The sequence below is a fragment of the Microtus pennsylvanicus genome, chromosome 1, assembly GCF_037038515.1.
Source record: "Microtus pennsylvanicus isolate mMicPen1 chromosome 1, mMicPen1.hap1, whole genome shotgun sequence".
NCBI lineage: Eukaryota > Metazoa > Chordata > Mammalia > Rodentia > Cricetidae > Microtus > Microtus pennsylvanicus.
Window position 1 is genome coordinate 192,527,171 of NC_134579.1, and position 12,655 is coordinate 192,539,825.

The following is a 12,655-nucleotide window of genomic DNA, read 5'->3' on the forward strand; positions in this document are numbered from 1 at the left end:
ACAAAGAAGTCAGCTCCTTACCCCAGAAAGAGTGTCCGTATCCCTTTCCCATCCTTCTCCCCGCAGGACTTGGCTCTGGCTTTGAACGAGAAGGGGTCCACCTTCAGCTCTGTGTCAGGAGAGACTGAACCATACTCGCTGCTGCTGCTGGTGTCTTCCACCAGGACAGGGACCGGCAGGGAGATACTTCTGAGATATTCTGTGATGGGAGAAGGGACAGAAGGCAGCAAGTTCATTAAAAACACCACACAGGCTAGCAGATCCGCGAAAGAGACCATTATGGGAGTGAGCAGACAAATCACGCCATATAGGAAGCTGGTCATGTGATCACAGTCCCTGCCTTGCTCTGTACAACACAGTCAAGTGGAAACGGCCTCTTGAGCCCTGAGAGGAATGTCTCCCAGGGCAGGAAAACCAGGCGGTAGGCTCAGCGGGTCCTGGGTTCTAATCTATTTTAATCGACGACTTACACTGATATTCACAGGTCTCAGTTCCCACATCTAGAAACACGATGAGATGTACAACTTTAAGCTCTATCTTCACAAGTGTGCGGGTTCACCTTAGCATCTGCGGCTGCCTTGGAAGTGGGAAGGAATGGGATGCTAAGGGGCTGTTGCAACAGGTTCCAAGCCTGCTTTACCTCAGACAGTTATGCTGACAGCCACACCCCATGGCAATCCGAGGATGCATATGAAAAAGCCTTTGTTGCTAAGAGAATTTCGGAAACCAAGGGATCAACTGACCTCTACGGCCATTCCTAGTTGCCCGAACCTAAGTCCATGGCAAACACGGGCTTCTGCTTTATTTTGATGGCGACCAAGAAAGCATAACAGGAGCTCCCGACATTCTGTCCGCACTGGTTTTAAAGACAGTAATTTTTTTGCCAGAAACATCTTTACTGTCTCAACACTACAAACATCTCTTACTAAAAAAGGCAAGTGGAGAGTCATTAAAAAAGAATCCGTGGTTGCCTGGAAACCTCTTTTTACTTAATTTCTCTTAAGCTGGGCTGAGCTGAGATCACCCGAGTCTCAAAGACAGTAGGTCATCAGTCAGCAGGGGCCCCCTCCCACCGTTCACCGCTGTGCACGTCAGCAGTCATCAGAGGGGCGCTGGCCACGGACCAGCACGCGTCTGCAATCACTCACTCTTCTCTCTGGTAACTGTCCTAGTTTCTTTCCGTTGTCAGGGGGAAAATTACTGGCAAACCCAACACAGGTGAGAAAGGGCTCATATTAATCCAGAATTCGAGGTTAAAGCCATCACTTCCAGGAAGCCAGGGCTGTCCAGGACCCAAACCCAGGGAATGATGCTCACAATGAGTGGGTCTTTACACCTTAATTATCCTAAGCAAAATAGTCTCCTGCAGACATGCCCAGTGGCCAACTGATCTAGGCAATCCCTCACTAGGATTCTCTTTACAGGAGGTTCTAGGACGTGTTGAGTTGACAATTAAATCAACCAATATTGGGCCTTTCATTATGCCTTAGGCTTCTCTGGGTACTTTTAGATTTTGGATTTCAATGTACGTAAGTTTGTGTGTGTGTGTGTGTGTGTGTGTGTGTGTGAGAGAGAGAGAGAGAGAGAGAGAGAGAGAGAGAGAGAGAGAGAGAGAGAGAGTAAATGTTACATGTTGTACATATAACTGAAAGAAAATACATGAAACATTGCCATAATATTAATGGTAGTTCTTTCTAGAGGATATGATCTAATTAGGGTGAAATGTTTTCCAAATTTTCTACGATAAACAAGTATCTTGTATGTGCATGCAGATGCACGTGTGTTTGTAGATATGTATACATGTGTTTATGATATGTGTAGGGCCCAAAGGATAAAATCCAGAATTGTTTCTCAAGTAATGTTTACAGACCACACACAGACACACACACAGAGACATACATACACATGCTTTGTTTTTGAAGCGCAGGGTCTCTCACTGGCCTGGAACTCACCCGGTAGACCAAGCTGGCTGTCCACTGAGCTCCATGGATCCCCCTGTCCCTTGCCTCTCCAGTGTTAGGTTCATAAGCATGCAATGCTATGCCTGACTTTTTTTTATTTTAATGTGAGTCTTGGGGACCAAACGCAGGTAGCCTAGCACTATACTATACTGACTGAGCTGTCTCTTCAGTCCATGTCATGGTTGGCTTCAGCTGTCAACTTGACACAAACCTAAAGTGACCTTGGGAAGAGGGAACCTTGGTTGAAGAATGACCTGAATCAGATTGGCCTACAGAGAAACCCTGTGTTGAAAAAAAAAACAAACAACAAAACAAAACACAAAACAACAAAAAAAAAATCAGAAGAAGAAGAAGAAGAAGAAGAAGAAGAAGAAGAAGAAGAAGAAGAAGAAGAAGAAGAAGAAGAAGAAGAAGAAGAAGAAGAGGAACTGAGCAAGCCAGTGAGCATCATTGCTCTATGGCCTCTGCTTCAGCTCCTGTCTTGGCTTCCCTCTGGGATGGACCATCACTAGTAAGCCAAATAAACTTTTCCCGCAGTTAGTTCTGGTGTTTACCACAGCAAAAGAAAGCAAACTAGAGCAGCCTGTGGATTTTTTTTTTCCAGTTAGGAAAATGTTATGGAAATGTTTTCCACAAGCAGATATTCAACAGGCAGCAAAAGAGCATTGGTAAGAACTTGACTGAGCTAGATCCTGGGGGCACATACTGTAATCTCAGCACTTGGGATACTGAGGCAGGAGGATGCCGAGCCCTGGCCAGCCCAGGCAGGTGTAAGTTCATAAATCAGTTAGACTCCATTCTTCCCCAGTAAAGAAGGAACCAGCACTGTGATCACTTGTATTTCACAACAGAACTGATGTTCTTGGTAATGGACAGATCAATACTATTTGTGCTACCAGGTAAGGCATTCCAATCCTGTGTTTCTGTAAATGTACTTTGTGTGACGCACATGCGTGTGTATCTCCAGAGAGAGCAAGGCCTTAAGTCAACCAGCTTTTTACCTCTGTGGTCTCATCATGCAGTTAGAGTAGCCAGTAATGAGAAAGCCTGTGTCCTGTGAGCTTTAAAGTTGCTATGGATACTGACTGCCTAAAAGGAGGCCTAATAGGGGTAAAGGTGTACTTTTTATATTATTATTCTAATATTTATTTATTTATTGGTTTTTGGAGACAGGGTTTCTCTGTAGCTTTGGAGACTATCCCGAAACTAGCTCTTGTAGACCAGGCTGGCCTTGAACTCACAGAGATCTGCCTGCCTCTGCCTTCTGAGTGCTGGGACTGAAGGCGTGTGCCACCACCTGCCCAGCAAAAGTGTACATGTTTAAGGGTGGAACCCTGATGTGGGAGTCTTCTGTTTTGTGTTGATTTCATTGGTTAATAAAGAAACTGCCTTGGCCCTTTAATAGGACAGAAAATTAGGTAGGCGGAGTAGACAGAACAGAATGCTGGGAGAAAGAAGCCGAGTCAGTCAGTTACCATGATTCTCCCACTCCAGACAGACGCAGGTTAAGATTTTTCCTGGTAAGCCACACCTCGTGGGGCTACACAGAATATTAAAAATGGGTTAATCGAGATGTGAAAGTTAGCCAATAAGAGGCTGGAACTAGTGGGCCAGGCAGTGTTCAAAAAAATACAGTTTCCGTGTAATTATTTCTGGTAAAGCTAGCAATGCGGAGCTGGGCTGGAACACAGCCCACCGCAGCTCCTACAACAGAACCCAGGGTTGGCGATCATTTTAGGATGGAAAGGACCCCAAACACAGTCCTGGTTCATTCTTAGACAGATGGGCAATCAGTCAATCTGTGACCCGGGTCCTTCACCGCTTCTCTTGCTAAGCCCAGCCTCATTCTAGACTGTTTAGCCAACCGCACCTACAGACAGGGTGAAGAAGGGGATGTTAAGATGAGAAATCAGAATGCCCCTGCGGTGTCTGTCCTCCAACACTGAAAAGATGTACAGACTACTCATGTACTGACGATAAAGAATACAAGCTGGAGGGGACATTCTTGTTAGGAGACAAAGGCTGTTATTCGAGCACTCAATCTGCAAAATGAACAGGGCAATCGGCTACAGTTCTGAGGTTCAGAAGAAGTTTTGGGGTCAGAGGTGTGACCCTCGTTACCCAGTTTAGAAGGAGTTTAAAGCAAGGAACGACATAATTTAGGGAAGAGCGAGAGAACACAAAGCAGGTTTCACAAAGCTAATATTTTACAGAAAGGGGAAAGGACACAGCCAGAAGATGAGAGGACGGGCCGGTGAGGCCTCAGAGACCTGCACAGGACATGGCTGGACAAGAAGGAACAGCCTTTAGGGCAAGGAACCCCACAGAAATGGAGAAAACAGAGAACATTCTTGTTGGATTTGCTTCCAGGGGTCTCACTGGCAACTTTAGTCAAATCAGGTTCAGAGGTCAAGTGGACAGGCAAATCCAGGACTACCAGGAATAGAAAGCAGAGATCTGGAAACATGAAACTTCACGACATAAATCTGTGATGGTACGGGGGAGAAGAAAAGTGACGGACCAGGCAAGGGGGTGTCAGAGGGAGATCACATCACGACAGATGCCACCCACCAGGGTGAGCAGACAGGGAGCCTGAGAGTAAAGGATCCACCCAGGGAATGGGCCTTTGATGGATGCTTCTGTCCCTAGGGCTGGGAAGTGGGATGGAAAGGGTACTGGGGCATACTCATTGACATGTTTATGGGGGAATCTAGTCTAGATTGTTTGGCTTCCTCTCTCATGTTCTGGAGCTCTGCGGGCCTGAGAGAAAGAACTAGGCTTCCATAGGAACAAGACGACAGGCCCTTAACAGCATGGAGGCCTGGGTCCCGACTCAGATATGGTTATACTGGCTTCTCAGACTGTGAGGAAAGACGGGAGCTGGGAAGGGTTTCCAGTCGCTGAGAGCCTTACCGCCAATGCTCTGCCAAGTTCCACGCAGCCCGTGGCTATGGGGAGCTGGCTGTGGAAATCTGAAGAGGCTGGTGAGCCTCGCCACAGACTGGTCACCTCAGAGGTGTGTCTCTAGAGAACGGTCTGCATCACTAAATTTTAGGGGTCAATGGAAAAATCCATGAAAGGACAGTTTTACCAGAATCTGGTCAGGGATAGGTTGGGGAAGGGGCAGGTGGCCCATCTGTGGATGGGACCCAGATTGCTGAGAATTTCCATTTCAGGGAGTAAGAGCCATTAATATAGAGAAACGAGGTGTGTTCCCATTTGGGAAAAGAGGGAATTTGCTGACTACAATTTCTATGAGGAAATTTCAGATGGGAGATGCTCTTCAGGAGCACCAGGTACCGTCTGGGCTCTTCTCCTCCAAGACAACCTAGAGACAAAGGTCCCTCCAACACAAAGCCTCCTACCCAGTCAGCCTGGCTGTCTCCAGATGCCCAAATACTTCAGCTGCTTTAAGAGTCACCAAGCTCCTTCCAGAGAACAGGAGTCCAGTCTACACTTCCAGACCGTGGGAAAGGCCAGGCATCTAATGATTGGCAAGCACCGGGGTAATCCCAGCAGAAGGAGCTCAGTCTGAGTCACTTCTACAAACTGAGCATCCACCTCTAACTCTCCTTGTGCTACGTGGATAGCGTTATTGAATCCATGCTATTAAGCAAGCCATCCCCCACTCAGCTTTGAAAGCGATGAATGGTGTCACCGTCCAGCACGGTAGCCAGAATCCCCAGATGGTGATTTACATTAACTCTTAAATGCCTCAGTCATAGGCACTGTGTTTGAATGTGGGACAAACACAAAGGTCCAGTGGACAGTGAAGACGGGACATTTCTGTTATTACAGAGATATGGATCTGCTGCTGGTTGGTGACACCATCCCAGATCAAGCTCCCTTCCCAGTTCCCTGCCCTCTTTTGCTACTTCTTTAATATTTCTTGAAGAGCACCAGGGAATGTGAGCCTGAATCCTATGGCCAGCTTTCTCCCTTCTGCAAGTATGCTAATCACCAGCAGAGTTCTGAGGGCAGAGGTTTCCTGGAAGGGGAGTGTCTATGTTCTAGACAGAAACAGGTAGATGGTCTATCAAATACACTGAGGAAAGAGGTGTCCTATCAGCTACCATCCAGAAACCCAGGTTATGGTCACAGGTTTATTGACAGGAGGTATAAAGGTCACAGGAACTCCAGGGGACAATGAGATGCTACTTTGGGTCCCGATTTGGCTTAGCACACATACCTTGCTTACTAAGGAGGAGAGGGAAGTATTTGTGAGTCTTGACATCTGTGCAGCTGAGAGCCTCAACAGTCTCCTTGGGGACTTAGGGAAGCCCCTCGCTTTGAGGTCACCACCTTGTTTGGGTAAAGGGGATAGATAATCCCTGGAAAGGAGAGCTCAGAGAATTCGGAAGGTCTGAGGGGGTTCTAACTGGAGACTCAGGAGGGCTCTGAGGGAAAGAGCAGGGGGCCTACAGGCTGTGGTCTCCCATTCTCCACAAGCCACTGGGAGGCAGGGTGGGGCTGAGCACAGGAGGCCTGAGCCAGCAAAGGAGAGTGGCAGGAGGCACAGTCACAGCTGTCTTGTCACACGTGGTCCCATTTCATTCTCGTAATCCCAGGAGCAGGGGTCTCCTTGCCTCCACTAGAGGGTAAGTCATGTTCCAGGCCACTCGATCAACAAAGTAACCCAGCCCTGACCCCAACACTTATTCACTGACTCTCTAAAATTCTTAAGGATTTATACTATCTTAACTAGAGTTAGACTATAAAACCAGGGCAGAGTCTAAATTCCTGCGGAATTACCCTGAATGCAGAGGGAGAGTCACAGCTGACCAGCAGAGAGCGCTTTACATCTCCACAATAGTCCGAGGCGCATGCTCACTGAGAAGACTGTGGGTAGCAGTACAACTCATTAAGCGAGCACAGTGAAGCTCACGGATGCTAATGCATATGTGATGGGAATGTTTCCGGGGAATGGAAACCATGCCACGTGGGAAGGGACCAAACAAAGCCAGACTGAGCGGCCGGGCACAGCTCCAAGGCTCTTCCAGAACATCATCTTAGTCTCAGAATCAAATCTGGGAAGTAGGTGTCGTTATCAGCACAGGGTGACAAGCTAAAACAAGTAAGCTTTTGCATGTCATATATGAAAAAAACAATAAACAAACAACAACAAAAACCCCCTGGCTCCTGTGCAAAGCAGGCTGCTCAGAAAGCCAAGCAGTGTTGCAGGGGTCTACCTTGTGAAAATGCAGGGGCAGCTTTCTACATCCCAGGATGCCTGCGGAGGAAGGAGGTCTAAGCCTGTCTCTCTGCATCTGAGAGCCAACCCCCAGCTCAGAACTGCAGAAGGAAACTGGAGTGACCACCTTGGGGAAAGCCTAATGAATGGGCCTCTGCTATAGGCTATGAGGCACCCGAACAAGCTGCCAAGACCCACCCGTGCCAACCCCTCCCCCAACACACAACAGACAACTGAAGCCACCTGCGCGTCCATCAACCATTCATCCGCAGCCACGCCCCTTTCTTTAGTATTCTCTGAAATGCTTTAGCTGACTTGAGGGCAAACTCAGCTTCTTGGTTATGATTTGCAAAAGATGACCCAAGAAACCAAAACCATAGCTCTTGGCCCCCTCGAGTCTATGTCTGTCCTAAGATGCCAGACGAAGGTGTATGGTATTGACATTTCCCAAGAAGACACAAGCAGCCAACTGAAAAGAAGATACAGCCTTCACCCCAACAGATGACTTCACAAACAGTCACTGCCCTTTAACACAGGCTGACAGCTGTACAAATCCTTGGTGTACAGAAGCCTCCCAAGCAAGCCAAGGGCAGGAGGAAGCCGCCGTGAAAGTATGGGGTGTATCGCAATTTGCCAGATCTCAGCCCGTTGGGCAATGGTATGAAGCCAACTCACCATTCGATCCAGTCGAGAGAGCTGCGAAGAAAAAAAAAGGGAACAGCATAAATAAACACACACAGCTTTGTTGTTAAATTGGGACGTCAACAACGACAATAACTACAACAAAAAAAAAAACCCCAAATGCTTGAAATGGGATCAACTTCTTTTCTAAACATCCATCTGTCTGTCCTTATCCAGTATAAACATCCACATGCCAAGGACAAATGGTTCCTTTACCTCATTTCCCTTTCTGAAATAAATGATGTAATTATTGACGAAATTCACTTATAACTTATACTTGTGTTTTAATTATCAGTGGCAATCAGCCTACCTATCTTCCTTTCATCCTTTCTTTCCTTCCATTTTTGGTAATTATTCAGAAATATATTCGCTGAGAAGTAGCAGGTATTTTCTACTGCCTGCCATTAAAAGGTTACATTGCCCAGATGTCTGGAAATTTAAGAGGTTTGTTATAGCCTGTAACCCATTAGTGGCGACATGGAGTTTCAACTCCGAAGGACTCAGTTTACCTTTTTCACACTGTGAAACTCCCAACGCTAGAAGGTGCTAGAGGCTGGTACAGTAACTATAACCTATGTGATGGAAGACCATTATGCACGAGGTCCCAGCATTTGTGAAATTCATAGTAACATGACTTCCTGCTACAGAACCGAATGACCAAGAACAATATGCTGTTTATCCCAATTTCCAGTGATTCTGAGCACAGATGTTTACGTATGGAGACATTTTCCCTTTTAAAAGCTTAAGATTTAGAGTCTGACCCGCACCCTCATGTAACAACATACCTGAAAGCTTGGGTTGTGTCTTTTTCTTTTTGCTGGAAACTTTTAAGAACTCGTCAACAAGCAAGTCATTAGCACAGGCTCTCTTGTCAGGGTCTGGTTCAAAACACTTCAGGATGAATGCCTTGGCCTCGGCAGACATGGACTCTGGGATCTCTGGGTGGACCTTGAACATCCCCACCTGAAGCAGATTCAAGAGCAGAATGAGTCTCCTGAGCATTGATCCTCTCTCTCTCCCAGCTCCTTCTTCCTCCCCTGTCCCCTTTTTCCTTTCTCTCTTTTCTGTGGTGCCAGGAATTAAACACGTCCTGACATTGAGCCGTATCCCCAACCTGCTTGTGTTTTGTCTCCAGGTGACTTGGAATGCACTTCCTGTAGATTACAGACAGCTTACAGAATGCTTTTCTAATGTTTCGAAGGATGTAGGAAGAGTAACTAGCTGAAGACATTCACATTACAAACTATAAAGACAGTCCTTCAAAGACTGAGAACTAACTCATTAGCACACCCTGCACTCCAAAAAAGATATTTGTTGTGATCACTGATTTGTTCAGAATAGCAGTATGCCAGATATTGTGGGGCTGGAGTTTTTCCATTTGCACATTTTACTGAATCCTCTCAACAACTTGGCAAATTAAATATTGTCTATTTTATACCAATGAGGAAAAGAAGGCTTCAGTGACATGAGGTTGCATCTTGATTTGTTTTGCTTAAAGCCCACGTTCTTTCCTCTATTGCATAACTTGTATTTCCCCATCTCAAATCACCAGAATTAAGAAATATTTAAAAGCACTTTGAAATTAAAACATATTTCATATTACAGTTAAGAATCTACTTCCTACCATTAGTATTTAAAAAAAAACTTAAAGGAGCAAGTGAGGCGGCTCATTTAAAAGTGCTTGTCAAGCAAGCCTGAGCACCCGAGTTTTGATCTCTGGAACTCAAGGTAGAAAGAAAGAAGTTGTCCCTTGGCTTTTACATGTATGGGTCAGAGACTAAAGACACCCACATACTCATACTCTCTTACACACATGCAAAAAATAAACATAATGATCTTTTCATGTAGTTTTGATGTATATAAATGTATTCTTATAAATAATAATATATTTGTAATAGCCATATAGCCTTTACTCTATATTAAAAATAATTTTAGGTGCTTTGCATAGATTAGCTCTCATATTGCTCCAAAAATTCCTGTGAGAGATCATCTTATTCTCTCCATTCTGTATCTACTGAGGATAAGGAGGACAGACAACTTGTCCAATGTTCCAAATACCTTGACCATGTTGAAGCCTGTATCAGAATAGGGTCAGTCAATGTCAGCGGCTAGATGACCTAGCCTGAGACAGTGGAGCTTCCCATGAACACGTAAGGCTGCCTTTCAGCGATGGAGGTGTGCTAAACTGTTACATACTAACCACTGCAGTATGGGTCATGAAGCAGCATTTCTTCCCAGCGTTCTAGAGAAGTCTAGAGGATGGCCAGAGACCGGCCAGGCTAAGAGAAAGACATGCTTGCCTCTCATTGCTCTTGCAGGTTTGATCTGCATTCTGGATTTTTGATTTTTGTTTTGTTGTTTTCTTCAGTGCCAAGGGTGGAGCTTAGAACGAGGGATAAAACTCTGAGCCTCCCACATATATTCTTCATGTTCACATCAACTGTGTTCTATCAGCTTTTCAACAAGCTTAAAGTAGATCACATTATATACAAACGTGGAAGGTATGTAAGAAACAAGGGACCCTTACAAGAAGCCACCCGCAGAGGGAGTGAGGGCTGAGCTGTGGCGGGCAACAGGCTGGGGATAACAAATGTTCAGAAGTCTCTGCTACAAAGCAGGCATAGAACTTGGCTTCCTGGGAAACAGGCAGCCTGGCTGCAGAAGATCATGGGGTCTCAGGCACGGCACTGCCTTACCCTGACCTTCTTTAGATTCCCAAATCTGAGGCCCCTTTCTTTATCACTGCCCTCTACACTGGGGTGGAGTGTGCTCTCACTTCCTACAATTAACCCATTGCTAAACACACTAAAAGAACAGACATGAAAATAAGGTTGATTTACTTAAGGTGGTAATTATACCCTTTATAAAAATGGATTCTTTAAACACCTGTGGTAGGGAAATAAGGAAAATAATTAGATGTGATTTCTAAATAGTTTTAAATATTGTTTTGAGAATTTATGTATGTGTGTGCACGAACATGTGTGTGCATGTGTATGTATATATGTTTTGATGTGCTATGGATTGAACCCAGGGGTGCTAGGCAAGAGCTCTCCCACTGTGACAGATCCCCAGCCCCAAAATGTCCTTACATTTTTCCACATATTTCCTACAGAGTTTTGAGTCCTGGAGCATTTATGCTGTGCTGTAAAAGCTTACACTGAGTCACAACTGAGAACTGAGAAAGCCAAGGCCGTGGCACGGGGGTGAACGGCAGAGTGGGGAGAGCCGGGCTCCCTGCACTGACTGGATTGTACCATGTGTTACCCTAGCTTTCCTTCTTAACACACTCTGACATTCATACACGCACAAAACATCCATACAGATCTCTATCTGTGATATGTGACCTTGAACATGGCTGCTTGCGGCTCTCCTAGTTCGTAAAACGGTGGCTTTCCAGTGGCCATTTCGATGATAGTGCAGCCCAAAGACCAAATGTCCGCGGCTTTCCCATAGCCTCGTGGTCCTTTATCGATTATTTCTGGTGCCATATACTGCAGGGTACCTGGAAATAATGTAAACACATTTCCACTTTAGAAAGGGAAAGACTGATACTTAAGAACCATTTCACTTTTTCTACCTAAACAGGACAGTTCAAAAAATACGGTCCAGGTCTTGATGTCCCATCTTTCTTTGCAATCCAGTTTTCTCTGCAGTCAAGGAAAGTAAGAAATGGAAGTGTTTATAATAGATTTTGTCAGTGAAACCAATCATTCACCAACAGCATATGGTTACGAGTGGGGTGTTCTCACTCTTAAAGTGGTATACGGCTGATATACCCCTCTAAGGGATGTTGTGGAGGCTTCTGACCATGGGTGTTTGTCCAGAACAATAGGGAATAAACACACACTTCTACATCCAGTTCTTCCAAAAAATAAAGGCTCTCATATAAAAGTTGCCAGAGAGAATCTAGTTCACTCACTGATCTCTTTCAAGCTATAGCTCCCAGTTCTCAAACCCAGTGTCTGCCTCACGTGTTTCCATCTGGAAATCGCTACTGTATGCGATAGAAGCCAGGACAATGACACGTCCTGGTCTCATCAAAGCTGAGAGCAGGAGAGTGGTTATTAGGAGCGGGAGAAAGTGTGTGTGTGAGAGGAACGGGCGCCAGTAGCTCAGTCAGCACTGTTATAATCCCGAGAAAAGAAGTTCCGGTTCCTACGCTATAACAAGGTGACAGGAGGTAGCGATAATGTTAAATGTTTAAAAAAAACCCACAAAACTAGAAAGGGGACTCATGCTTTCACACAAATGCTTAGATGTTTGTGGAGGCCAATGTGCCACGTTAAGCAATGTATGCTTGTATTCAAACATCACATAGCCTCATTAATTGCACAATTCTTCATGTTTCAAGGCGGGGGGGGGGGGAGTCCATAAAGAGAGGGATATGGCTCAGGGGCACAGTGCTTACTTAGCATATATGTGAGCCCTAGCGCAGACAAAAATAACTAGGAAAAAAGAGATCATTTTTATTTCTTAACTCATGACAGCACCAAGACTCTGAGAGCTATGATGAAAAATAATCCCAAAACTTCTGGAGTATGTGATTCTGTCTATCAAAAGATGCAGTTCCTGCTGTGGCCCTAAGTGATGAATTTTAATACAGCGTTTCTTAACCTGTGGGTTGTGACCTCCATGATGGGTTAAGGACCTTTCACAGGGGTCCCATATTAGATATTCCACATATCAGGTATTTACAATTCATAACAGTAGCAAAATTACAGCTATAAAGTAGCATCGAAAGCAATTTTCTGTTTGGGGGGTCACCACAACACGAGGAACTGTATTAAAGAGTCTCAGCATTAGGAAGGTTGAGAACTGTTGC

The 12,655-nt window shown here is 45.3% G+C and overlaps 1 protein-coding gene across 2 annotated transcripts in view; it reads right to left on the bottom strand.

Moving 5' to 3' along the window:
* The window catches only part of Map3k5 (mitogen-activated protein kinase kinase kinase 5), a 203,318-nt gene that overhangs the window by 24,034 nt on the left and 166,629 nt on the right, over positions 1-12,655 (bottom strand). For both annotated transcript variants that reach the window (XM_075948128.1, XM_075948136.1), the window contains 4 exons: positions 11,178-11,335; positions 8,619-8,796; positions 7,828-7,848; positions 22-199 (listed from right to left, as the gene is read on the bottom strand). In XM_075948128.1, the coding sequence (XP_075804243.1) occupies positions 22-199; positions 7,828-7,848; positions 8,619-8,796; positions 11,178-11,335 (535 nt within the window). The remainder of the gene's footprint in view (positions 1-21; positions 200-7,827; positions 7,849-8,618; positions 8,797-11,177; positions 11,336-12,655) is intronic.